The following is a 27,772-nucleotide window of genomic DNA, read 5'->3' on the forward strand; positions in this document are numbered from 1 at the left end:
ATTGAAAGGAAAGAGATATGCTCGATTTATAAACTGAGCAGATGACATCGCATAAGTAACTGCTATTATGTTGAGGTGAGACAGAAGTTAAAATCTCCAAACGATTGTTGGAATTGGGAGAGAAATGCAGGGGAAGCTAGTACCACACCAGAGCCACTAGTCCATTGAACATCAAACCTAAGGAAAGAAAAAAAAAAATGGCTGCTGTGTTGTGTGTAATCCCGATCCAGATTTCCCTGGAATGGCCCAGGAATGAGTCAGAGATCAGGGAGGGCTGCCTCGTCTGGCCAGCAGGGTCCTCCCGCTCACCCTCAGGGAGCCTGTGCAGCGTGCAGTAATTGCAACTTCAACAACTGTCCCTTAGTTCTAGAACGTTTGGAGTCAGGGACCCTACATGAATGCTAACAGCAGGATAATTATGCACAAGTAAAGAAATATCAACAAACATAGTGGAAGCATTTGCTCTAAAAAATTCCCCTATGATAGATTATCTAGGGGACAACGCCTAAGGTCAAAGCTGTCTCCAAGATAATAAAGATAATAAAGGAAAATCCTTGTTTTGCAGTCTGAAAGATAATATAGAAATCAGTCTTGGAAGTGCCTATAGGCACTGCTAAGTTAAAGAATGAAAAAAATTGGCCAGGGATTACAGTGGCTCACACCTGTAGTCCCAGCACTTTGAGAGGCCAAGGCAGGTGGATCACCTGAGAACAGGAGTTCGAGACCATCCTGGCCAACATGGCAAAACCCCATCTCTACTAAAAATACAAAAATTAACCCAGCGTGGTAGCGTACGCCTGTAATCCCAGCTACTTGGGAGGTTGAGGCAGGAGAATTGCTTGAACCCAGGGGGCGGAGGTTGCAGTGAGCCAAGGTCGCACCTCTGCACTCCAGCCTGGGCGACAGAATTAGACCCCATCTCGAAATAATTCAATAAATAAAAATAAGTAACTGGGGAAACATCAGGCATAGCTGGATCCAGGGTACAAATGATCTCTCTCTTGGAGACTGTCTCTCTCTCATCACTTTTTCCTTCTGAGCAGCGGCTTGGTTCTCAGACAGGTATCTCATTGTGGTCACACGTATGAGGCTGTTTTATTCTGACTGATGAGGCCAGAGCTGCCTGCTCGCCCCTGGGCTAGGGAGGGGAAAAGGAGGTATAGCCATCTGAGCTTGTTGGAGCAAGTACCTTGAGCTAGGAAAGAGAATATTAGTTTTCCTATTTTTCACTCATTTTATAAGGGTCAGTAATGACCGCAAACCTTTTATTTTACGTTTCAGGAATCACCTTTAACATCTTCTTTAACAATCTCCCTTTTGCTCTTAAAGTTATAAACATCAGATTATGGCTGAGTGGCATTACACCTGGAATAAACTTCAAGGCACATTGAAGAACTTACAGTCAGGCAGAGAAGGGCAGGATGTGCGTTGTTATATTAGTCAACTTTGGTTTTAAGTTAGACTCCTTGAAAACATGTACCATAAACTGACAGGCTTCTTCCCGGCGAAGTTTTGACATAGTTTTGCTTTGTGTGGGAGTATATTGATGTTCTTTCCCCGATAAACTTTGCACATCATCTAGAGGCTTTATTAACATCTTGAGAGAAAACAAACTTGTAATTGAACATGATGATAGACTCATTAACTTGTTAGGTCTGATTTGTTTGACTAGGTGTAACTTAATTGTAAAACTGGCACTGTTCATTTAACAAAGTGTGCATTTATTATACAGTCCTACAACTTGCATAGTTAGTTTGTATCAGAACTGATCAAATGAGTTACTGGGTTTATGTAATACCCAGTAAGTCGAACACCTTATTATGAAGGCTAAGACACAATAAAGAAGTCACAAGCTAAACAGGCTTTGGCGTCACTATTTTAAGGCTTTATTTATGTACTAGGTAGAGAATGTTGTGGTTATGCTTTATCTGGTGTTTTTTGGTTTGTTTTTGTGGAGTTTATGTTTGTTTTTAAAGACAGGGTCTTGCTCTGTTGCCCCTGCTGGTCTCAAATTCCTGGACTCAAGAGATTCTCCTGCCTCAGCCTCCCAAAAAGCTGGGACTCTGGGTATGTTCCACCCTACCCAACTGGCATGTTTTAACTTAGAGAAAATTGAAACTTTATTAGCAAGATTAACAATGAAACCTCTGCACGGATAGGAAGACTTAAAACTAATAGTTGTGTCTTAGAAAAGACTGTATCTCACTAACGAGGAACTATTCTAGCCTGGACAGTTTCTGAGGAGAGAGTAACTGGAGAATATCTGTTGCTGTTAGCTACAAACAGGATTTTAGGTTTGTGAGAGGCATTTAGATTGATTTGAAGTGACAGGCTGTCTGTCTTAACCTGATAACTGTGAGAACCTTTCTGATATAGATGTAAGATGCTTATTATGAGTTTATCTCATAAGCAGTAACCACTGCCCTGTATCCTGTTAACATCATTGGAAAATGTGGATGGATAGTCTTTTGACGGGTATAGTTGAATTTAATCTCAATACACAATGTATATTTGTGTGAGCGTTTCTGTATCTTCAATACATATTTCACAGCAATATCTGAATGTATGTTTTTGTTTTTGTGGAGGCTGATTAGAATGTGTCACCACTAACAAAGGGTGACACTTGGAGAATTTTGATCTCACGCAGGGTCCGCCTCGTGGCGGTGCAGCGGTCATCAGCTGGTGGCTTTCAGACCCATGCCACCTTTTCCCCTCTCTGCCCTGTAAGTTGGGGCTGTTTCTGGCGATGGGAGGGCCAAGAGAAGGCAGAACCCGGGGCCGTTTCTTCCTCTCTCTCCAGGGGACGTCTCTGGCAGTGGCTTCATCCCGTTCATTGTCACACTCCCAACCAGACAGCCCAGCTGCAGAGCTGTGGCGACTCCAACAGCTTATCCCATTGTCCCCAGTCCCCAGCCCCAGATGGCAGCTGTGCAATAATGACTCTAATCTCGAGTGGCTTCCTTTCCCTGTTTAGTTCTTCTGTGTTTCCATGCCTCTGTAACTAAGCTCATTCAATTCCGTCAGTTGAACTACCTGGTGTGGGCCCTGTTTTCCTAACTATACCCAGAGCCATGCAAATAGCTAAGCAGTTACGTGTCAAGTACAAACCCTATACCCATTGCAACCTTGTTAGTGAAAAGTGTGTGTCCCCGTTACTTTATCAAGAGAAGGATAGTTTTTTGTTTGTTTTTTTTTTTCTTTTTGGTAATATTAACTAAGAAGGATTTGGAGACTAGAATGGAATTTAACTCTTTGTGAAAATAGATGCAATATTTCGTGTGGAAAACATAATTGTTAAACGATATCTATAAACATAAAATTTAGGATGTTCAATAAAAGCTATCAGAAGGATCATGGGTAAATAAGTCAGGTCTTACTGCTAATAATTTTTTCAGATTTGACGGTATTATGACTGTAATAAGCAGGGCTGTCAAGCCAGTTGTCATCTATTTTTACAGTAATTTGAAATCTAGCAAATTGTATTTTGGGTTGACTAATTAGCTTCTGACCTTGAATGTGTTTATACAGTTGGATTCTTGGTGTTAATCTAATTTTCAGATTCTGCTGGGTTATTTATTCCATTCTTGTTGCTCTAGTTTTCCTCTTTGTGAGGGGCACTGTTTATGAGTCATGGGTGAAGGGACATACTCAAGTGAGCAGGAGTGGCTTCCAGGAGTGCCACAGTCTGGTTGACATCTTCGTGCTCTTCTCCCCGGGTCCCCCTTTGATTTGTATGGGTCTGGTGTGATTTGGAGGGTCAGGCCTCAACAACGGGGAGGAGAGGGCAAGTGAGTTATGATGAAAGAGAAGCATGGAAGGAAAGGATCACAGCCTTGTCCAGAGAAATGGTAAAAATGTGAGTAGCCTTTCTAAGAACTTGAGGAATACAACTTTGTTGGGTTTTCCATTTAATACTGATAAAGTGGAAAACGGGCTGGGCACGGTGGCTCTTGCCTGTATTCGCAGCACTTTGAAAGGCTGAGGTGGGTGGATCACTTGAGGTCAGGAATTCGAGACCAGCCTGGCCAACATGGTAAAACCCCATCTCTACTAAAAATACAAAAAATTAGCCAGGCGTGGTGGCACACACCTATGATCCCAGCTGTTCAGGAGGCTGAGACATGAGATTTGCTTGAACCTGGGAGGTGTAGGTTGCAGTAAACCAAGATCACGCCACTGCATTCCAGCCTGGGTTACAGGGCGAGACCGTGTCTCAAAAAAATAAATAAAGATGAAAACGCTTATGGCATTTAGCAGTGTCACAATATAAAGCCAAGCACATTTTCTAAGGCCTTATTTTTTTTCAAGTAGCAAAAGAAATCATTTAGGCTATCATCTGAAAACAAAACAAAACTGGCCAATTGCTGTTATAGATTTTAGCTCCCTAGCTGATTAAGGTTTCCCAGAAGTGACTATTCATACACAAAGGAAATGAGTAAGCCCTCGGGAATTACAGCTCCTGGTTAGGTGGGGGAATCTTTTTGTCCCTGATTTATCTGTGAACTAGCATTTGCAAGAGGTGGGGTGGGCTGCTCTGAGTTCCAGCCGGACTTCCTGATGAAGAGGACACTCCCCAGCTGCTCCCCCAGAGGACTCTGCTTCCCTAGTGACCGAGAAGCAATTTCCATGGCCAACCCCTGCACACGCTAGAACTCCAACAATGCCACCTTGAGCAGCCTTGCCTCAGGCATAACTACTATTGCTCAGCACTGCTGGAGACGTTTCTTGGGCCACTTGGCTTGGGCCCTGCCATGCCCTAGTGACCTCACAGTGGTGCAGCAGTGCCAGCCTTCTGACCAGCCTTCTTGGACTCCAGCAAGAAAGCTTTCCTGTCTTTGACTTTTTAAATTTTTTAAACTGAGTAATCAAGAGAAACAAAACAGAATTCAGAGACAGTTAATCCCAAAGAATCATGCCACTGTCTGTGAGATGACACCCGTGTGTGAGCAAAGCCGTCCCAGACACCCAAGGTGGAATTTTCGAAAAAGGCCCTTCTAACTTCTGTTGTGTGTTCCCTTATTGTCTGCTGGTTTTGAAAACGGAAATGACAGAAAAGACTTCAACAATCCAGCCCACGGATTGTATAGGAGCACAAATGACCAGATCGGCCGGGCACAGTGGCTCACACCTGTAATCCCAGCACTTTGGGAGGCCGAGGCGGGTGGATCACCTGAGGTCTGGAGTTCGAGACCAGCTGACTAACATGGTGAAACCCCATCTCTACTAAAAATACAAAAAATTAGTTGGGCATGGTGGCACATGCCTATAATCCCAGCTAGTCAGGAGGCTGAGGCAGGAGAATCAATTGAACCCGGGAGTCGGAGGCTGCAGTGAGCCAAGATCGCACCATTGCACTCCAGCTTAGGCAAAGCTCCATTTAAAACAACAACAACAACAACAAAAAACCACTCTGCTAATTAGCCTGTAAGAAAAGGTGTTGTTGAATTCTCCATGAGCCTCTGATGTGTCTCTTCATCTCTGAGGGAGGCACTACCTTGTTCTGACCCACCTTTTCAAGGAAGTTTTAGAGCAAGTGACCTTGAAAGTAGAGAAGATAATGTTTCTCTCCAGATCAGAAGGCAAAGATGCTTATTGTGCAGTATAATAAAGACAATGTCTCCCTTCAGGATGAAAGGATGGCTTGCTTAGAACTACTTATGGAAGATTTGAGTTTCCTAAGCTCAAGGTCCTCAGCTGCGATGCAAAACCCCTGTACCTGTAGAATCTGACTTAGCCCATCTGCTTCAACCCTGAGAGAGACATGTGGAGGGGAACTGGTATAATATGATGCTCATGCTTCTTTCTCCCTGTGCTCTGAGTTCTGCAGTCCTTTGTCTCTGATCCAGGAGTCTCTTGTCTTCTGTCAGCTTTTATGATACTGCGGCAAACTAATTTGTTACTTCCAAGATTTTACTTGCAAGCTGGGTAAAATCTCACATTCTTCACAGTTCTTGCCAGTTATTCTAGTACTACACAAAAACATTCTTTCATAAAAATTGTGGGAGAAAGCACTGAAATTTACTGATGAGGCATACATATTTAATATAGGGTTGGCAATGTGTGTTTTAGTTTTATCACACTGTATGAATTACTAGAATTTTTCAACTATCTGTAACTTCTTATACCATTATCTATGAACACCTACCCCCCAATAAAAAGACTTTTATCTGGCTGAATTTTATCTGGTGTTAGAACAATTTGTGATTTGTTAGCTGAATGTCTACTGCAGCTTTCTGAAGGTAAGAAAAAACATAAATGCTTTATATCTATTTATCTGTATATGAAACACTTTCTCAATAGTCCTACCAACTCAGCTATTTTGGAGGAATTACTTTATGTTTTGAATGAGGATTTCTTTCATGTCTGCAAAAAACAGTCGTAGCTAGCTCAGTGTATTTCATAAGGGTCAGTCATGTCCTTCAGACTTTTCGTTGTGGTGTTCAGACATTGTTTTAAATCTCTTTCTCAATACCCTTGAGCTGGCCATTGAAGGATTTGTCGCATTTCAAAAGATTGAGTAAAAATAATGGGATGCTCTGTTCAGGAAAACAGAACGTAACCAAACAAAAAAATCAGCCAGCATGATTTCCATGCTGCTGTGGGGAAGGTCCTGGACTCATGGGCAGGACTCCACAGGCATGAGCCTGGACCCATCACGCACACTGGACATCCCGTCCACTCCAGCAAGACTCCACACACACGCATCCATGGGCTGAGGACTCTAAGTGTGAGGGCCGGTTGATATTCCACTGCCCCAGATAGGATAGGTTTAGTTAACTAAATTATACCACCTGGGATTAGTGAGCCTTGTAGTGAAGAACAGCCTGGGTTCCAAATCCCTGACTTTGGGATACTTCTTTTTAAAATGGCACACTCAGCCGGGCGCAGTGGCCCACACCTGTAATCCCAGCACTTTGTGAAGCTGAGGCAGGTGGATCACTGGAGTTCGAGACCAGCCTGGCCAACATGGTGAAACCCTGTCTCTACAAAAATGCAAAAATTAGCCTGGCATGATGACGGTTGCCTGCAATCACAGCTTCTTGGGAAGCCAAGGAGGGAGAATCACTTGAACCTGGAAGACGGAGGTTGCAGTGAGCCAAGATTGCGCTAATGCATTCCAGCCTAGGCAACAGAGTGAGACTGTGTCTCAAAAAAAAGTAAAATGGCACACTCCAGATTTTTGAGAGTCACATATTTTACGTAAGATGTAGCATTATTTTCAGACATGGTAAGCGACCGGCTGCAGCAGCGGACTTACGGGAGAGTAACTAGAGTTGACTCACTTTGCCTCTGATGTTGGTGGAGCTCAAGGTTTCTCACGGTGTATTCCCCTGAGTGGCAGGAACAACATCACCTGGCAAGTTGTTAGAATGCGAATCTTGATGCCATCCCAGAATTTACAAAATCCCAGGGTGGGTTCAGCGATCTCTGGTTTAACAAACCCGTGCCCTCTCCCACCCAAGTAATTCTGATGCACACAACAGCTTCAGACCAAGGGGTGTTGCTCAGGGTGTCACATGCCAGAGGAGAATGAGGTTAGTAAATTATAAATAGGAAAAGAAGAAAATAAATGTTGCAGTCAAACATATAAGGCGATAACATATAGCATTCATTAAATAAATGATAAATAGCATTGATTCAATAGTGTTGATTAATCTATTGTTTTTCATTTAAGAAGTATATGTCAGGCCAGGCACGGTGGCTCACACCTGTAATCCCAGCACTTTGGGAGGCCAAGGCGGGTGGATCACAAGGTCAGGAGATCGAGGTCATCCTGGCTAAAACGGTGAAACCCTGTCTCTACTAATACAAAAAATTAGCCGGGTGTGGTGGCAGGCACCTGTAGTCCCAGCTACTCGGGAGGCTGACGCAGGAGAATGGCGTGAACCCGGGAGGCAGAGTTTGCTGTGAGCCGAGATCGCGCCACTGCACTCAAGCCTGGGCGACAGACACTCCATCTCAAAAAAAAAAAAAAAAAAGAGAAGTCATGCCTATCCTATGTCAGTCACTGTTAAGAATACAAATATAAATAAAGCATTCTACAAATGTCTCATCGTGGACAACTGTGGCCTGCAGGGAAAAATCCAACTTGCCACATATTTTGTATAAAAGGTTTTATTAGGACACAGCCACACCCATTCATTTGCATACTGCTTATGGCTATTTTTAGCTACAAGGCCAAGTTGAGAAGTGTGACAAAGGCCATATAACCCACAAAACCAAAAACACTTAATATTTAATATCTGGCACTTTACATCCAAGTTTGCCAATACCAGGTCAAGGGTTTTAAGGGAAAATCCTTTCCACATTTCAGGTAGTTAAACACTAGTGGAGTTAGGAGTAAGTGTGGTACGCAGGGGTTTGTCTATCATCCAGTAATATATATGTATTATTTTTTCAGTAGCAGAAAATTTAGCTTCACAGACGTTAGTATCATGGAAGGCATACAGACTGTGGGACAAGAAGCAGAGCAATTGCTGGCTTGGTGTATGAGTGAACAGAAGGAGAGTGAGAACAAATATAGAAGTTAGAAAAGGAACAAGTGAGGAAAAAATGTGGCTGAGAAGGGAGAATATTATCAATCAAAAGAACGTGACCTATGTGAAAAGCTAAAATGAGGGAGTATGTGGCAGGACCTGGCTGGGGAAAGGAACTAAGCAGCAGCAAGATACTGGATTGGAACATTCCAGTTGCCTGGCACAGAGGGTGGGCGGCAGAGTCTTTGCGGGAATGCTGAAGTGTTGATGCCAGGCAGAAAAGGGGCAGATTCCAGATGGGGCTGGGAGAGCCATGCTCTGCGGCACTCTTAGCTGGAATGTAGTGGGCTGATCTCATCTCACTGAAACCTCAAGAGATTCTCCCACCTCAGCCGGGCTCCAGCGGTTCTCCTGCCTCAGCCTCCTGAGTAGCTAGAATTACAGTCATGTGCCGCCACGCCCGGCTAATGTTTGTATTTTTAGTAGAGATGGGGTTTCGCCATGTTGGCCAGGCTGGTCTCGAACTCCTGACTTCATGATCCGCCCGCCTCAGCCTCTCTAAGTGCTGGGATTACAGGCGTGAGCCAACGCACCCAGCCTCTGCTGCACTTCTGTGTCTACCAGGAGTCCATGTGTACTTATGTGGCTATTTACAGTAGGGCTCTCTCAATTCCTGACTCTGCTAAATGACTAACCATGTAGTGATACTGGAGAAAAAGCACTGGATTTCCCTGCGGGGAGCTTGAGTTACTTCTCGGCTTCACCTCTTAACTGTTTGACCGCGGGCACCTCATTTCATGGCTTCGCGTCTCCCTTTCCTCATTAGTGAGAGGCTTCCTCCCACCTCCACGTCGTGTGATTCTTCTAGACTCACTTATTATCATTGAAGGGCATGGCTAAATGAAGGCCACAGCGTATTTCTCCAGCTCCGTTGCTTAAAGAGCAAAAGAATAGCAGAGACTCAGGGCCCTTCTGAAAGGGAAACGTTGACCACTTTGGCACAAGGTCATCCTTTCCTGGGAAAGGTTTGCTGCTGATTTATCTCCATCTCCCACCTCATCACAGATGTCTTCTCTTGCCCAAAGAGATTGTTTACTGTCGAAATGTTTAGAGGAAAAACGAGCAGCCGGGATTCATGTGTGTGATTATATTTAACTTTCTTTCAGGAATTTTTCTTTAAATGTGGAGCACACCCCACCTCTGACAAGGAAACATCAGTAGCTTTGCACCTGATCGCAACAAATAGTCGGAACATCACTTGCATTACATGCACCGACGTCAGGTAAGGACCTAAAAAATAGCGTCACTCCCCACTCCTTACTTTCCCAATGCTGTTCTGCCACACGAGCCTTCCTCAGTGAACTCTCTTCCCTGGGGAGTATCTGCTTTATTTTGATGCTTCTGTCCAATTTGGGTGTGTTTTAATGTAATGAAACCATTTAAAATGCCAGTGACTTCGTTTAAGTAGGTAAATAGGGTCCTAAGATGGGAGATGGCATATCTAAAATAGTGCATATAATCTTAGTTGATATTAAAGTATAAGCTCACATGTTTGAGTATAAAATGTAAACTCATCCATTAAGTTCAAAAACAAAATGAAAATACGGTGCTAACATTAGGAATGTTAACATTAGGCGTGTGCCACCATGCCCAGCTAATTTTTTGTGTTTTTAGTAGAGACAAGGTTTCCCCATGTTGGCCAGGCTGGTCTCAAACTCCTGACCTCAGGTGATCTGCCCACCTCAGCCTCCCAAAGTGCTGGGATTACAGGCGTGAGCCACTGCGCCCGGCCAGGAATGGAAAAACAATTTATGAACACCATAACATATAGCCCATACATTTTATTTTTAAAATGTCTTTTCCATACATTTCAGTTCTCCATATTTGCCTATATTTATGCTGAGGCTTCGCACACATTCATACACTCAAAATGAAAGCATGTAGCTAGTTTGGGACCTTGTTATTTCTAATCCCAGTGATCACAAGAAAAGCAAGCAAATGTGGAGATGGCCCTGTTAGTAAAAAAAGGGAAAATGACTCAATGTGAATTGCGGTGTAGGAGCCAAGGACAAAGTGGAAGAAACTGAGTCTGTTTGCTCTGCAGAGTAGGCAGTTCAGAGTAGAATTCCTTACTCTACACTTTTCGAATGGACAGAGAAAACAAATTAGCTTCATTACATGTTCGTTGAGGTTGACTATGAAGCTCAAATTGGAATAGTGAGAACTTAGCCCTAATATCAGGATGAACTTTTTTTTTTTTTGGGAAGGAGTTTCCCTGTTGTTGCCCAAACTGGAGTGCAATGGCGCGATCTTGGCTCACTGCAACCTCCACCTCCCGGGTTCAAGTGATTCTCCTGTCTCAGCCTCCCGAGTAGCTGGGATTACCGGCATGCACCACCACGCCAGGCTAATTTTGTATTTTTAGTAGAGACAGGGTTTCTCCATGTTGGTCAGACTGATCTCGAACTCCTGACCTCAAGTGATCTGACTGCCTCAGCCCCGCCAAGGCTGGAGTTATAGGCGTGAGCCGCTGTACCTGGCCCAGGAAGAACTTTTTAATGAAATGCCAAAATGAATTAATGAATAAAGTCAAAGAATCTATTGTTTCAGACTTTTAAGCAAAAATAGTCTTATACCCCAATCATTTTAAGTGTTATCTTTCTTTGGCTTTTGGAACTGTATTAGATGGTCTTTTAAAGTTGCTTTAAACTCTGTGATTTCATGATAAGCAAATATTCACACTCCTATCAGGCTATTTCTATACTCTGGTAAATTAAAATTAAAATGTTGATTAATAGAAGCCCAAAAACCTTAACGACATCTGTTGAACAAACGTGTTTCCAAGAAGGAATAAAAATGAGACATGATTTTCTCTTTGCTGCATGTTTAGTCACTGCTGTGGCAGGAAGCACCACAATATTGCCTTTAAAATGCAGCGCTTCAGCCTCTCTTGGCAAGGTGAATGATTGCGTGTGGCTAACGCTTTCAACATGCAAGAAGAACAGCTAAGATGGGGATTCTGGTGTTTCAGGAAAGGAATTGGAAAGTGCTAAAAGTGAGGGTTTGACTGCTCTGATAGCAGTAGGTAATTAAAGTCACTTTTCAGTTTTTCAAAGGAAAAATTCAAAATACTCTTCTGTAAGTCAGAAAGCAGCTCATCAGCCAGTGTTTTAAACTTTCCATTACGGTTGGTAACGATGACATTAAAATATGTGGTGATGATGGTATTATCTTACAAAGAGCGTTGCCCTCCCCGTTTCCTGCTGTTACACTGTCACTTTCGTATTAATAACTGGTAATATCTTTCAAAGACAATGAGCCACCTCCCAGATACACAGGATGATAATGGCTGGAAAAATAATATTGTCACATTAATTGTTTTCGTAGGATTACTTTTGGGAGAATTCATACATAGAAGCATATGTGTAAATACATACGCTTATATGTATACATATATACACATATATACATATGTATACATATATACACATATATACATATGTATACATATATACACATATACATATATACACGTATATACACATATATACATATATGCATATACATATATACATAAGATACATATATCCAGATGCATCTTAAGGGTGTGTGTATATAACCAACCACTTGATTGAATAAGGCCCCTTCTCGTGTAAGGGAGCCAAGTGCCCCATATGTAGGAAAGAGAGAAGAACTCTTTCTTCTGACTTCGAGGGCTCCATGTGTAAGGACATTATGAGCACCTGCACAGACACTCCATGCCGTTTGGTGACCATTGTGGGGTTTTAACCTGATCATGCTTTCTTTTTACATTTAGAAATCATTCACAATAAACTCTAAAAAATGTTATAAGTGACCAGATGCGGTGGCTCACGCCTGTAATCCCCGCACTTTGTGAGGCCGAGGCGGGTGGATCACCTGAGGTCAGAAGTTTGAGACCAGCCTGGCCAGCATGGTGAAACCTCGTCTCTACTAAAAATACAGAAATTATCCAGGCGTAGTGGTGCATGCCTATAGTCCCAGCTACTTGGGAGGCTGAGGCAAGAGAATCGCTTGAATACGGGAGGTGGAGGTTGCAGTGAGCCAAGATTGCGCCACTGCACTCAAGCCTGGGTGACAACAGCAAAACTCCATCTCAAAAAAAAAAAAAAGTGTTAGAAGTTATTTTTACCCTAATGCTTAGTAAAATTTCTGTTTAATTTGTTCCTATCTCTTGATTATGCCTAAATATTTGCAGTGTGTGTGTGCTGTATAATTATGTTGTATATAGTTTTGTATCGTACTTTTTCCATTTAGCATGACATTACGATAAATTTTCTCTGTACCCGGCATGTATGTGGTGGCTCATGCCTGTAATCCCAGCATTTTGGGAGTCCAGGTAGGCAGATTGCTTGAGCTCAGGAGTTCAAGACCAGCCTGGGCAACATGGCAAGACCCTGTCTCTACAAAAAATATAAAAATTAGCCACGTGTGATGGCATGCACCTGTAGGCCCAGCTACATGGGAGGCTGAGGCAGGAAAATGGCTTGAGCCTGGGAGGTCAAGACTGCATTGAGCTGTTTGTGCCACTGCACTCCAGCTTGGGTGACAAAGTGAGACCCTGTCTCAAAAAAATAAAAAATGAAAATAATAATAAATTTTCTCTGCCATGAAAACAGTTTTGAAAAAATAGGTACCTAAAATTCTGTTATGTGGGTGTATGCTGTTGTAGGACTTTGTCCTTAGTTCAGCTAAAAATGGGGTCCTTGTCACACAACCATGAAAAATTAGGCCCGCAGACTCTTTGAAGGGTGAGAAAAATGAAATTTGTTGGGCAAAAAGGAAAACAAAAAGGGTAACAGGGACTCTCAGCAAAGCAAGATGAATATAGATGAAAATCTATAAAGCAAGATGAATACAGATGAAAATCAGAGGATAGTATTAATTTACCTGTAAATATAGTTTCTGTGTACTCCTTATCATACTGGGAAATAAAATATTAAGCCTCCAACTGATTGAACAGACTCCCTCCTGGTCAAGGGGACCGTGGAGACACCTTGGAAGCTGAGTTCCAGCCATGATGGGGTGGGAGGTCAGACAGGCCTGTTATGCCCCCGCCCTCACTAACCACCTCTAGGCTTCCTTCCCTAGGGGCTAAACAGAAACCAGATAGGTTTTCCCACATCACCAACTGAAATCCCAGGTACTACCCTGATCAGGAGACACCAGGCTCCTCCCCGCCGCAAACAGGGTGAACTTCCCAAGGCTCCATCCCTTTCTCCCAGTGCGCGGGCTGGTCAGTTTCTCTGGGTACCCCCTTGGGTAGCTTGGCTGTCTCAGTTCTATTTAACCATTTCCCCACTTGAGCATTTACTTACAGTTTAAAAAAAAAAAAAAAAGACTGAAAACCGTATTATTTTACAGATATCGTTGACTGCATGCGTCGGCGCTAAGAGCACAGTCATAACAGTGGTTGTAGGTCCACGGCAATGGACATTTGTTAGGTTCTTGATCCGTATCGTCACCTTCCTTTCCAGAAACACTGCTCCAGTTCTGATCTGGCTTCCCAGGTTTGACAGGGCTCCCTCCTGCCTCTCTTTCAGCATTGCATATGCTTATAATTTTTGTCTTTGCCTATGTGATAAAGGAGATTTTTTTATTATTATTGTTTTGTTATTTATGAATTCAAGAATTTCTCACTCGCTTATTTGCATTTTTTATTGTGAGAGAACAATGCCAAACTTTCTCCGTACGAAAGCTGTACAGAAAGTCTACAAAACAGATCTGGTTTCAGCAATTGCTTTTTCATTCACTATTCATCATATCACGGTGTCCTTTATAAACAGGCAGTTTACTGTCTTTTGAATTTATGTTTAAATATATTGCTTTGGTCTTTAAAAATATTATATTTTCCTGGAGATAAATCAAATTCCTAATTACAGACTTAAAAATAAAAGAGTGTTTTAAATCTATTTTTATTTTATAATTGTTTTACTTATGTATATATATGTGTATTAATTATACGTCATTAATCAAATTAGACATAATTAACCACATAATAAATGAAAATCAGAGGATAGTATTAATTTATCTGTAAATATAGTTTCTGTGTACTCCTTATACTGGGAAATAAAAATAAAATTGTTAGCCTCCAACTGACTAAACAGAATCTCTCCTGGTCAAGGGGACCGTGGAGACACCTTGGAAGCTCAGTTCCAGCCATGATGGGGTGGGAGGTCAGACAGGCCTGTTATGCACCTGCCCTCACTAACCACCTCTAGGCTTCCTTCCCTAAGGGCTAAACAGAAACCAGGCCTTCGAAAAGACTCCACACTGAGGCCAGGCGTGGTGACTTACACCTGTAATCCCAGCTCTTTGGGAGGCTGAGGTCGCAGATCACTTGAGGCCAGGAGTTTGAGACCAGCCATGGCCAACATGGGGAAATCCCATCCCTACTAATAATACAAAAAAAAAAAAAATTTCCCAGGCTTGGTGGCACGCGCCTATAATCCCAGCTACTCAGGAGGGTGAGGCAGGAGAATCACTTGAACCTGGGAGGTGGAAGTTGCATTGAGGCGCGATCATACCACTGTACTCCAGCCTGGGTGACAGAGTGAAACTGTGTCTCAAAAGAAAAAAAAGACTCCACACTGATAATGTCGATCACTGGCTTATATCTTCCCAGGTACAGAACAAAGGCAAGATGAGATAAATCAGTCCTTCACCCTCCCTGAGACAGCTGTTTCCTCTATTCCGATTTTCTTTAAATGTTCACCTTATCTTATGTAAAATGTAGGTTTACTGGGCACTAACTAAAAGCTCACAAGTATATAATCATCACAAGTGTGTCTCACTGCCTCCTCCTTTTAAGGACAATGCATAAACGCTAAATCTCCTGAGAACCTCTTAGGGAAAAAACAGCCACAGATGTATCTGTGACTTGCATTTTTCCCAGGCCTGCTCTCAAGCTGGAATAACAGACCTTGATGACTGAGCCTTCTGCCTCAGTCACTCATTGCGGTTGTCAATACTAATGAAAGTAAGAATTTTGTTTTTGTGCTTTACAAATATAAAGTAATAAGAGACCCATCACTATACAATAAGAGACCCATCACTCTTTCATTTACCTTTTTAATAATAATTCAAATGCTCTAATGCCAAAATCTAACTTTTTGACCTTAAGAGAATAGCACAATTTCTTTGGCCTTTGGTTTCTGTGCAGAATCCAGGATTTTAAGTAGGTCATCTACAAGGCTCTGACTGGTTCTAAGGACTGCAGAAGGGAGGAATAAGATTTCTTCATAGCTTATGAATTGATTGAGACAGTTGCAAAACTACTTGCATTTAGTCCTGTCTGTTGACAAATGCAGAAATCAAAGATGAAGTCTGCAATGATGCTGCCTACCAAATCACATATATGTGGTTGTAACATGTAGGCAGATGTATAAGAGACATGTGTGACTCACGGCCAGATTTTAGGCTTACAATTTAATTCAGATACATGATTTGTGTCCTTTGAGTTTACATTTGACATAAAATATTTTACTCTTTCTTAACCAGGCGCGGTGGGTCACGCCTGTTATCCCAGCACCTTGGGAGGCCAAGGTGGGCAGATCACGAGGTCAGGAGTTCGAGACCAGGCTGGCCAACGTAGTGAAACCCCATCTCTACTAAAAATACAAAAATTAGCTGGGCATGGTGGTGTGTGCCTGTAGTTCCACCTACTTGGGAGGCTGAGGCAGGAGAATCGCTTGAACCTGGGAGGCAGAGGTTGTGGTGAGCCAAGATCGTGCCACTGCACTCCAGCCTGGGCAACAAAGCGAGACTCCGTCTCAAAACAAACAAACAAACAAAATATGTTACTCTTTCTTAAGGGAAAAAGTGAACTATCTGGGAAACAGAATGTCCTGAGGTTTTTTGTGAAGCCACAGGTTCCCTTCTGGCATCAAGCCTTGCTTCTCCTCTCCTTACCAAAATAGTGACTTGATCTTCGCCCTTCAGGCTTGTCAGTTGATAGTTGGAGGTTTATGAATGTAAGCATAACAAGCTGAACAAAAAGCAAGAACTGGATTAAGCACAGTAAGTCTAGCACTTGAAGGCAACATGGCTGCCTTGTTTAGTATTTCCAATAGAAGTTACGACAGAAGGTTCAGAACATGCTTGGGTGCCTAAGTCATATGAAAATGGCATGGGTAAGCCAGAGGGATACCGGAATTCTTTCCCTAAACAGCATGTGTGTCTTGGGGTTCACCCTTTGTCAGTGTCTCCCAAACGAAGCTATTTCTGCCCCTTCAATCTGTCTTTACAGAGCTAGTCTTCTAAAATTTTTAAAATGTAAAATTTGAAAACATACAAAATAGAAAAATCCTCATCATCATATTGAGGACTAAACTCCGATTTTTTTAATTGTACCCAAATTCCTATCTAAGGGGTCTGGGGAGTCATGTCCTACAGTTCATATATTCTCATCAGATAGGTTTTATTTAACCCTATTTATTGTGACTACTTTCCAAACTGACTTTGGGATATCATTATGAGACAAGGAAGAAAAACAAAATATTTTACCCCGAAACGTGTTTCTTTGCTGTATCTTGAAATGGCCCTGCAAAGCTGTCCTTTGTGGGGGAAAATTTGCATCTGTTACCTAGCTAGATATTTTTAACATAGCTAGCTAGATATTTTTCTATGTAGATAACATAGCTAGATATTTGTCTTCCAGACCTTCCCAATCGTAAAGAGATTAACTAAAAATTTAGCACCTTTTAAAGATCTGAATAGGAGGCCGGGCGCGGTGGCTCACGCTTGTAATCCCAGCACTTTGGGAGGCCGAGGTGGGCGGATCACGAGGTCAGGAGATCGAGACCACAGTGAAACCCCGTCTCTACTAAAAATACAAAAAAATTAGCCGGGCGTGGTGGCGGGCGCCTGTAGTTCCAGCTACTTAGGAGGCTGAGGCAGGAGAATGGCCTGAACCCAGGAGGCAGAGCTTGCAGTGAGCCGAGATGGCGCCGCTGCACTCCAGCCTGGGCTACAGAGGGAGACTCTGTCTCAAAAAAAAAAAAAAAAAAAAAAAAAGATCTGAATAGGAGACATTTGTCATCTGTTGTCTCTGAGGGTGGCCATTATAAGACTTCAAAAGAACCGTGGTCTCCACAATCTTTTATCTTAACCTGAACATTCCCTTTCTATCCATCCCAGGTCTTTAGACAAACTCAACCAAATGCCAACCAGAAAGTGTTTAAATTTACCTATAGCCTGGAAGCCCCCAGCTTTGAGTTGTCCCGCCTTTCTAGACCAAACTAATGTATTTCTGAAATGTGTTTGATTGATGTCTCATGCCTCCTTAACATGTATAAAACCAAGCTTGCCCCAGCCACCTTGGGTATGTTCTCAGGACCTCCCGAGGGCTGTGTCATGGAGCAGTGTCACTCACATTTCGCTCAAAATATATCTCTTTAAATATTTTACAGAGTTTGACTCTTTCCGTCGATAGAAGGCACCTAGTGAATCTCTGCACTTTCTCTCACCTTTAATCATTATTCCTCAGTTTTCAAAGCTGAAGAAGACTGAAAAATAGCCAGTTTAGCTTAGTCAGAATTTAACCTTCGAGATACATGTTTGAAAACCCAGGTCCCTGTCGGGCATTAAATCCAAAAAGCTGTTCTACCATGTTATTTCCCTCAACTCTTCCAATAAAGACTTATGCTTTTGATGTCATTGTTGTTTGATATAAATGGTTTCATAATTGCCTTCAAATTTGTCCTAAAACAAAATTCATTCGGCTTATTGAAGCAGTGCCACAATGGATCACAGACTTAAAAGATTTACTTGGGCCTGGGGATTAGCCAAGATTTATCTCAAAGTCCATATGTACTTTCTCCAGGTGTACCTCGGGGAGAATGATTTAAAGATAATTTGACTGGATTTTGGTATGCATTCGTTCGTTCATTTAACAAAGAGAGATAGGGAATGGAGATCTTAGTTACAATTCCCTTTGAACGCATTTGTTAGGTCTTAGGCTTCTTTTGTCAATTCACATGTTAATTTTGGCTATAGTTGGCATTCTGTTGTGACTTAGAATTACTATGTAAGTTCTTTGTCAGTCTGATTTTTGACAATACCAATAGCTACTTTCCATTAACTTAAGATTTTCTTAAAATTTAGGGATCAAATGGGACCTGATAGTTTATCTAGTCATCAGGCTCTGAGGAGCATGGTGAGAAACTCAGGTATACGTCCAAAAAATTTAACTAGAATCTTTAACATAGCCTTTTACAGTAAGTGGCTTTCTTTCTGTAGTGGAAATTGTTGGAAGTTTTTTATGTGTTGTAGCGCCAGTGTTTGTGCACACAGAGATATATATTCCTCCCATTAGACCCAAATATGTTTATATTATAATAAACAGGGATATGTTCTAGAGTCGAATGGAAAATCTTACAACTTTTTAAGATGAAAGAGAAAACTTCAAAGATATATCTTCTAGCTTGAAGCAGGCTACTTCACACCGTGCCCCAGGCCCCATAGGAGTAAATTCTATCTCCTTATGCCAGGAGTGATTCTTTTCTGAAAAGTGCGACACACCCTCATGTAATCCAGTCTTGAGGGAGGGCTGCTATAAGCCCTTCCAGAAAGAATCTTTGCATAAAGCTTCCAATAACAGGTGATCACCATGCTCCCTTTGCGATTCAGATGCAATGCTTAATGACCTGAAATTTTTTAGCTACGTTAATTTGAAATAATTCGGGCTTCCATCTTATAAATGAAGAAATTGAATGTATCACATTTAAAAAAATTACATCTGATCACACCACAAGGAAGTGGTTAAGCCAGTCTACAAACCAAAGTCCACATGGCTTGCCTTGCTTTTCTTTCATTGCACCTTCCCCTCTACCCTGCATGGTCCTGACTTTCTCTGTACAGTAAGAAGCAAGGCTATCTGGTGAGGCCAGAAGGTGGATTTGTATGTGAAAAGGAAAATGTAGCAGTAAAGTGAGATTCAGAGAAAAGAAAAAGTTGAACTCGCTGTTGTCCTGTGTGTCTGCCTTTAAAAAGCCAGTAAGAGTGGAAAAATACAGAGCTGCCTCCAAGTCTGCTGCTCTGCAAAATTGCAGGCTGCTTGCAGGGCAAGACCCAGATTGACTGACATGCCAGTGTGACTGGTCCTCCCCACAGTGGCCAGCACAAGACTGTGCATCAAAGAGATTTAAATAAATGCTGACTTAAAGGTAAATCTGTTTCACGCAGTGCAGCAAACAGAAAGCAAACTATTTGCACATGAAACAATCTCCTTTGAAAAATCCCTTCTGAATTTAATAGACTAATTGAGTTAATTATTTAACTCAAATAAAACAATGAATTGGTCAGAAATCAATGGAGATTTTTAAGGAGATATTAGAAATAAGGGGGAATGTCCAATTTTGAAATCCAAGTCACAGATATAGATTATGCTGCCATATTATTTGGGTCAGTTACTTATGAAAGCATAGAAGAAATATTTTATCCCCACTGATACTTCGAAATGTGAACCATGTCAGTTTTAATGTCAGTCAGAGGCCTTCATTTCTCCCGTGGTGAACCTGTGGGCTTCAGATCTGAGCAGCTGCATTAGCAGAGCTTCCTAGAGATGTTACAGGTGCTTGTGCATGAAATTCTTAGGCCTTACCTTTTCATTTAACTGTCATCGCAGGTGCGCAGCAACCCCCGCTGGGAAGAGCGGGGGCAATATTGCAAATCCTCCTGGACCAATTCTGTATCCGTTAAGGTCAACCTTGCGTGTTGTAACTGTCTGGATTTTAAGCAGTTCATTTTCTGTTGGTGGGTGTTTTTGTTTCTTTGTTTTTTGTTTGTTTTTGTTTTTGTTTTTGTTTTGAGACAGAGTTTGGAGTTTTGCTCTTGTCACCCAGGCTGGGGTGCAATGGCTTGATCTTGGCTCACTGCAACTTCCGCCTCCTGGGTTCAAGCAATGCTCCTCCCTCAGCCTCCTGAGTAGCTGGGATTAAAGGCATGTGCCACCATGCCCGCTAAGTTTATATTTTTAATAGAGACGGGGTTCCGCTATGTTGGCCAGGCTTGTCTCGAACTCCTGACCTCAGGTGATCCACCAGCCTTGGCCTCCCAAATTGCTGAGATTACAGGTGTGAACCACCATGCCTGACCTGTTGGTGGATGACAAGAAAGATGGAGCGGCTGGGCGAGGTGGCTCATGCCTGTAATCCCAACACTTTGGGAGGCCAAAGCAGGTGGATCTCGAGGTCAGGAGTTCAAGACCAGCCTGACAAACATGGCAAACCCCCGTCTCTGCTAAAAATACAAAAATTAGCCAGGTGTGGTGGTGTGCACCTGTATTCCCAGCTCCTCAGGAGGCTGGGTTAGGAGAATCACTTGAACCTGGGAGGTGGAGGTTGCAGTGAGCCGAGATTGCACCACTGCCCTCTAGCCTGGGTGACAGAGTGAGACTCCTTCTCAAAAAAAAAAAAAAAAAAAAAAAAAAGGGTGCTACATTCCTGAAGCGTCTGAGAGACCCTTGCTAAAACTTTGTTGACAGTAAAGCTTTGTTTTTAAGGTCCATTTTCACCTGAAAGAAATACCCACAGTGTTTACATAACTACTTTTTTTAAAGAAAACTATTGCATTACTTGTGCATTTATTTCTAATGGCAATTTTATCCTTATAATTAGCAGTTTGTTATAAACTAGGTGAGGGGAAGAAGTTACTTTTTATTGCAAATAATGTTTGTGCCAGTTCATATCTGCAGATAGAAATTTTAAAGTGCTGGGACACTTTTTAGTGATTAGCAATAATGTGATCTACCTTGCCTTCTAGAAACATCCTTTAATGTAGCTATATTTTCTCATGACATTTAGAATTAAGTATTTGCAAATGTATCCTTTGTAGCTTTCAAGGTCTGTAGAGCTATTTGTGACAAAATAAGCGATAATTTCAGAAACCCAGAGTGCAAAGTTATTTATCAAAGCAAGGGTCACGGTGTGTTGATTCTGTTCCTTGTCAATTTGACAAATTCTGCGTCACAGGAAACACAGCCTCACGTGCTATATCTTCTGTGCACTGGAAGTGGAATTTCAAGAGTTTCTAGATCTAAATGTAGATTTTCACACTAAGAGGTACTGGCCTACACAGATATACCAGCATTCTGTTATATCAGTATCACAGGCGAAGCAGTTTCATGCAGGCATCTGAGATCTTTAATATCTCCTCTACCATCAAAGATAAGGGAAAAGTAGATCAGTCTGTTCATTCAACAGATATTTATTGAGTTCATCTGTGGCTCAAGAAACTATTCCACGTGCTTCAAGCTGAGATAAAGCCTTGCATTTCTGATCAAGCCTGATGCATTTCTGTCGATGGCAGGGAAAACTGTTGACAGGGACACTCTCTGACAGGTGAGGGTGTGATGGAACCGGGCTAGTTCAAGCAAGGCAGAAGGTGTTAACACCTCTCGTTCATTTTCACTGTATCATGGTAGAACAGGGACCCAAACTTTATTTCTTTAGGCTGTTTTCCCCACGATTCTTTTATAATACTTGTCCAAGACGGAACTTTGAAGAAATACATAGAATTATTTGTTACGTGTTTGAGCAGAGCATGCACCAGTTTTCCCACTCCCTTTTCTTTTACACCCAACCAGCTAGATATGGACATTACCTGACTAACCCCAAACCATCCCACATAGTTTCCGTTTCTGCTGAAGTACCTCCTCCTTGCATATTACGCTGGAAATGACCAGACTGTGACCCCAAAGTCAAACTTGAACACCCGTTGCTATCATTGCAGGTCTCCACATTCGATTCCTTCTCTGAGCCGGTACAAAAGTGACTTTGTGGTGTTTCAGACTGCATAGCACTGTTTTCTTGTGTGCTCAGTCCAGACACATGTGTATGTCAGGATAATGTGACATCAGTATATATTCCACAAGGCTGGAGAAGGTCCAGCTATTGCTAACAAGTTGTATTGTTCTCACCATTTGTTAGATATTCTGTATGTATGTTGATCTTAACATTTTGAATGTTATTTATACCCATTTTACAGATGAGAAAAATGGTAACAAAGAAATTATATTACTTGCCAAAAGTCACATTGCTCTTAAACGGGGGAAGACAGTGGATCAGTATTAGATCCCATGATAATTCTGACACCAACATTCATGCTCCTTGCTGCCATTCTTTTTTTTTTTTTTTTTTTTTTTTTCTGAGATGGAGTTTTGCTTTTGTTGCCTGGGCTGGAGTGCAATGGTGTGATCTCAGCCCACTGCAACCTACACCTCCCAGGTTCAAGCGATTCTCATGCCTCAGCCTCCTAAGTAGCTGGGATTACAGGTGCATGCCACCAAGCCTGGCTAATTTTTGTACTTTTAGTAGGGACGGGTTTTCACCATGTTGGTCAGGCTGGTCTCGGACTCCTGACCTCAGGTGATCTGCCCACCTCGGCTTCCCAAAGTGCTGGGATTACAGGCGTGAGCCACGGCGCCTGGCCTCTTTGCTGTCATTCTGTATGGCCTCAGGAATGTGTTTATTCCCTCAAAAAATGACATCATTAATTGTGGGAGAAGAAAAGAAGTATGGCTAGAAGACTGGAAATGATTGAAGAGGGGCATTATAAGCTTAAAAGTTGAAGGAGCGGCTGCAGATCCATTGCCCTTGGTTTGCTTGGGATTAATGGTGCTCCTGCTTAATAAAGCCAGCTGCAAATCCAGGGCAGAGGGGATCATTCCAGTCCTGGGCTTCTGTGAAGGTGGTTCCTGCCCTTCAGGGGAGGCATCGTGTGGCTTGCTGCTTAACAGAAGTTTGTGGCTCAGACACCCTTTGCTGAGAAGCATGAAGGAGCTTCCTGGGACCGGAAGGCTGGGGCAGCCCTCAGGAGCCCCGGGAAGAGAGTGATGGGTGGTAGAGGAGGAGGCGGTGCCTACCCTGCAGGTTGTCATCAGGGACACAGTGGCAGAGCAAGACAACAAAGCAGCTTGGGAGCTTTCCTCACTCTGAGATTTCCAGGCAGTGAGGGAGGATGGCTCCTGACCAGGAGGACTCTGGACTGATCCCTGGTGAATTCAGATGTCACCTGGACATCCTCGACCGTAAATCGCCAGGATCCAGGTCAGAGGGTAGAGGGCACACTGGATAATCAGTGGGTGATAACCCTCAACCACTTTCAATCTTTGCTACCTTTTCTTTTCTTTTCTTTTTTTTTGAGATGGATTCTCGCTGTCACCCAGGCTGGAGTACAGTGGTGTGATCGCAGCTCACTGCAACCTCCGCCTCCCAAGTATTTTGTTTAGCTCTCTCATCTTTAGTCTGTATTGGGAAAATTCTTAAGTATTTTTCCAAATATGAAATTTTATTATTAAGCTATTTGAGATCCACACATACGTAGTTACTTGACTTGTAATAAAGTGACACCACTGCACATTTCAGATCCACACATACATAGTTACTTAATTTGGAATAAAGTGACACATAAAGAACCACCAAAGATGTGGTGGTTCTGGGTAAATTTGATAACTTTATGTTTAAAAAAAAAGAACCTTCCTATCATACACCATACATAAAAGTCAATACCAAATAAGTTGTAAATCTTAATATAAAAGTTGAAACAATGAAGCTTCTAGAATATAAAATAGTGCAATATCTTTATAACCCTGATAAAAAGGAAGATTTCTTTCTTTTTTTTTTTTTTTTTCTCTTTCTTTCTGAGACGAAGTCTCACTCCCTCATCCAGGCTGGAGTGCAGTGGTGCAATCTCAGCTCACTGCAACCTCCACCTCCCGGGTTCAAGCGATTCTACTGCCTCAGCCTCCTGAGTAGCTGTGATTACAGGCATGCGCCACCACGCCCTAATTTTTTTTGTGTTTAGTAGAGACAGGTTTCACCATGTTGGCCAGGCTGATCTCAAACTCCTGGCCTCGTGATCCACTGGCCTTGGCCTCCTAAGGTGCTGGGATTACAGGTGTGAGCCACCGCACCCAGCCAAAAGGAAGATTTCTTATACAATACACAAAGAATATTTAATTAACGGGAAATGATTGACAAATTCATTTGCATTATACTTGGGAACTCATCCAGAGACACTATCAAGAGAGTGACCAGGCAAGCCACACAGTGGGAGGTTTTGCAACTCATTTAACTGACTGAGGGCTCAGAATGTATAGAGAACGTCTACACATCAGTAAGAAAAAGGAAGACAGCTGGGCTCGGTGGCTCATGCCTGTAGTCCCAGCACTTTGGGAGGCTGAGGCAGGCAGATCACGAGGTCAGAAGATCAAGACCACACTGGCCAGCATGGTGAAACCCCGTCTCTGTTAAAATATAAAAAATTAGCTGGGCATGGTGGTCCATGCCTGTAGTCCCAGCTACTCAGGAGGTTGAGGCAGGAGAATCTCTTGAACCCTGGAGGCAGAGGTTGCAGTGAGCCAAGATTGCGCCACTGCACTCCAGCCTGGTGACAGAGAGAGACTCTGGCTAAAAAAAAAAAAAAAAAAGGAAGACAATACAGGAGGAAAATGGGCAAATTAAAACCACAATTATTATACTATCACTTACCCAGCAGAATGCCTAGAATTTATGACACTGACAACCCCAGTCCTTTTGGTAAGGTTATGAAGCAACTGAAACTCTTGTATTCTACTGGGCAATTATCTGCTAGAGATGAATATATACTTCTCGTATGATTCAGGAATTCCACTCCTAGGTAAATACCAATGAGAAATACATACGTCTGTTTATGCATGTAAGAAACATTTATAGCAGTGTAACTTATGATACCTCACAGCTTGAAGTAAGCCAAGTGTCCATCAAATAAGCTGTGGTATGAACATTCAGTGAAATATACAGTGATTTAAAAAGTGAATTAGGCTGGACACAGTGGCTCATGCCTGTAATCCCAGCACTTTGGGAGGCCAAGGCAGGCGGCTCACAAGAGATTGAGACCATCCTGACCAACATGGGGAAACCCCGTCTCTACTAAAAATATAAAAATTAGCTGGGTGTGGTGGCACATGCCTGTAATCCTGGCTACTGGGGAGGCTGAAGCAGGAGAATCACTTGAACTCGGGAGGCGGAGGTTGCAGTGAGCCAACTCCAGCCTGGTGACAGAGTGAGACTCCACCTCAAAAAATAAAAAATGATAAAAATTTTTAAAAAGTGAATTAAACTCCATGCAGCTGCAAACATAATTTTTAAGGGAAAGCTGGACACAAGAATGGATAGTCTACATGATTCCATTTATATTGCTTCTGTTCAATAGCAATATGAAACCAGGTGCAGTGGCTCATGCCTGTAATCCCAGCACTTTGGGAGGCCGAGGCGGGTGGATCACCTGAGGTCAGGAGTTTGAGACCCGCCTGGCCAACATGGTGAAACCCTGTCTCTATTAAAAATACAAAACTTAGCTGAGCATGGTGGCACAGGCCTGTAATCCCAGCTACGCGGGAGGCTGAGGCAGGAGAATCATTTGAACCTGTGAGGTAGAGGTTGCAGTGAGCCGAGATTGCGCCACTACACTCCAGCCTGGGCAACAGGACGAGACGCAGTCTCAAAAACAAAAACAAGAAGAAAAACAGCAATATGTATCTTTTTTCAAAAAAAAAAATATATATATATATATATAAAATGTATTCAAAAACAGAAAAAATGAATGGTGGTAGACATTAGGGTGCTGGTTCCCTTAGGGAAGGAAGAAGGTAGTAACTGAGGGACAGCTGAAGTCTTCCTTTTGTTTCCATGGTTCCCTTCCTTCCCTTTTTCCTAGATTTTCTTATGCCTTTGTGACAATGATCAACGCCTTACCCGAGCCCCTGCACTCCTTATTTTTCCTGGAACATTGTATTGGCGCGCTCCGCGACGGGGGCGGAATTTGTTGGTCAGAACTGGGACTCTAAGGAGTGCCATAATCTTAGCATTGGCTGGACATTGTGGAGGGCATGTGTGGTAGGGGGACTGCCAGGATACTGTTGAGAGCAAAAGGGAGTATTCTAAGGAATTCAAATCATATAATCTCTTGAAACATTATTTTATTGGGTGAAAATAGGTTTTATTCTATTAGAGGCCTATGAGAATGTTCCATTCAAAATTTATTCTAAATATATGTTAGTATAAAGAAAATCATTAAAACTTGTTTATATTGATTATATTAACATAGAGTATTTATTGATATGTATTTACTTTAATCAGAAAATTAGCTATAATCTCTAACACTGTTTACTTTTATTGATATGTATTTACTTTAATCAGAAAATTAGCTATAATGATCTCTAACACTGTTTACTTGGTATATTATTCAAAATGTGCTTTTTTAATTATTTACTTTAAAAAATTTTAATGACAGTCCCTTATGAAAGAATTAGAAATTGGTAACACCTCCAGTGATTTTTCTCAGTAGATCATATTATTTTTAATTAGAAAGTCTCCCTCCACAGGAGTAAGGTTAGAGAACATTTTGATCAAGAGTATTCTCAGCTCTGTTTCAAATTAAAATGAGTAAATATTTCCAACAGATTATTATCCAAGGTACCATCTTTTGCTTCACTCAGTACCTTGGATAATCTTCTGTTGGAAGTATTCATTCATTTTAATTTGAAAAAATTCAAATTAATATTTGAAAAATAGTATTTTATTTGACAAATATTTTTACAAAAAAGTTATCAAATAAGTAATTATCAAATAAGTAATTATTATTTATAAATATATTCAGGGGTCTTCAACCCCCAGGGCCTGTGGACTGGTACTGGTCCTTTAAGGAGCCGCCCAGGAGGAGGTGAGCGGTGGACTGGCAAGCATCACAACCTGAGCTCCGCCTCCTGTGAGATCAACGGTGGCATTAAATGCTCATAGGAACTCGAACCCTATTGTGAACCACACATGCAAGGGATCTAGGTTGTGGCCCCTTATGAGAATGTAACTAGTGCCTGATGAACCGAGGTGGTTTCATCCCGAAACCACCCCCTTCCCCACTCCTATCCTGTTCATGGAAAATTTGGTTTTTTTCACAAAACCAGCCACTGGTGCCAAAAAGGTTGGGGACCACTGCATATTTTGAAACTTTCACCAGATTCACCTGCAGCAAAATAAGAAGTTTTCTCAATTTCACTTCTTTATGACATGAGCACAGATTTATCTAAGTAAAAATGGTATTTACACTGAGTCTTTCTTTAAAATGAAATATTCCAAAAGTTCAATTATAGATTTCACAATTGAAATAGTGTAGATCATTTGAGTTCTCACCATTTAATCAGTTTCTCCTTCCCTTTTGTAGGGATTAGTTTCAATGTCTTCTTGCAAACTTTTTTGTCTGATTTATATTTACTTAAA

The 27,772-nt window shown here is 42.0% G+C and overlaps 1 protein-coding gene across 3 annotated transcripts in view; it reads left to right on the plus strand.

Moving 5' to 3' along the window:
- The window catches only part of PRKN (parkin RBR E3 ubiquitin protein ligase), a 919,793-nt gene that overhangs the window by 302,500 nt on the left and 589,521 nt on the right, over nucleotides 1–27,772 (plus strand). For all 3 annotated transcript variants that reach the window (XM_025384066.1, XM_025384067.1, XM_025384068.1), the window contains one exon: nucleotides 9,644–9,759. In XM_025384066.1, coding sequence (XP_025239851.1) covers nucleotides 9,644–9,759 — 116 coding nt within the window. The remainder of the gene's footprint in view (nucleotides 1–9,643; nucleotides 9,760–27,772) is intronic.

This window comes from Theropithecus gelada, chromosome 4 (assembly GCF_003255815.1).
Source record: "Theropithecus gelada isolate Dixy chromosome 4, Tgel_1.0, whole genome shotgun sequence".
Lineage (NCBI taxonomy): Eukaryota > Metazoa > Chordata > Mammalia > Primates > Cercopithecidae > Theropithecus > Theropithecus gelada.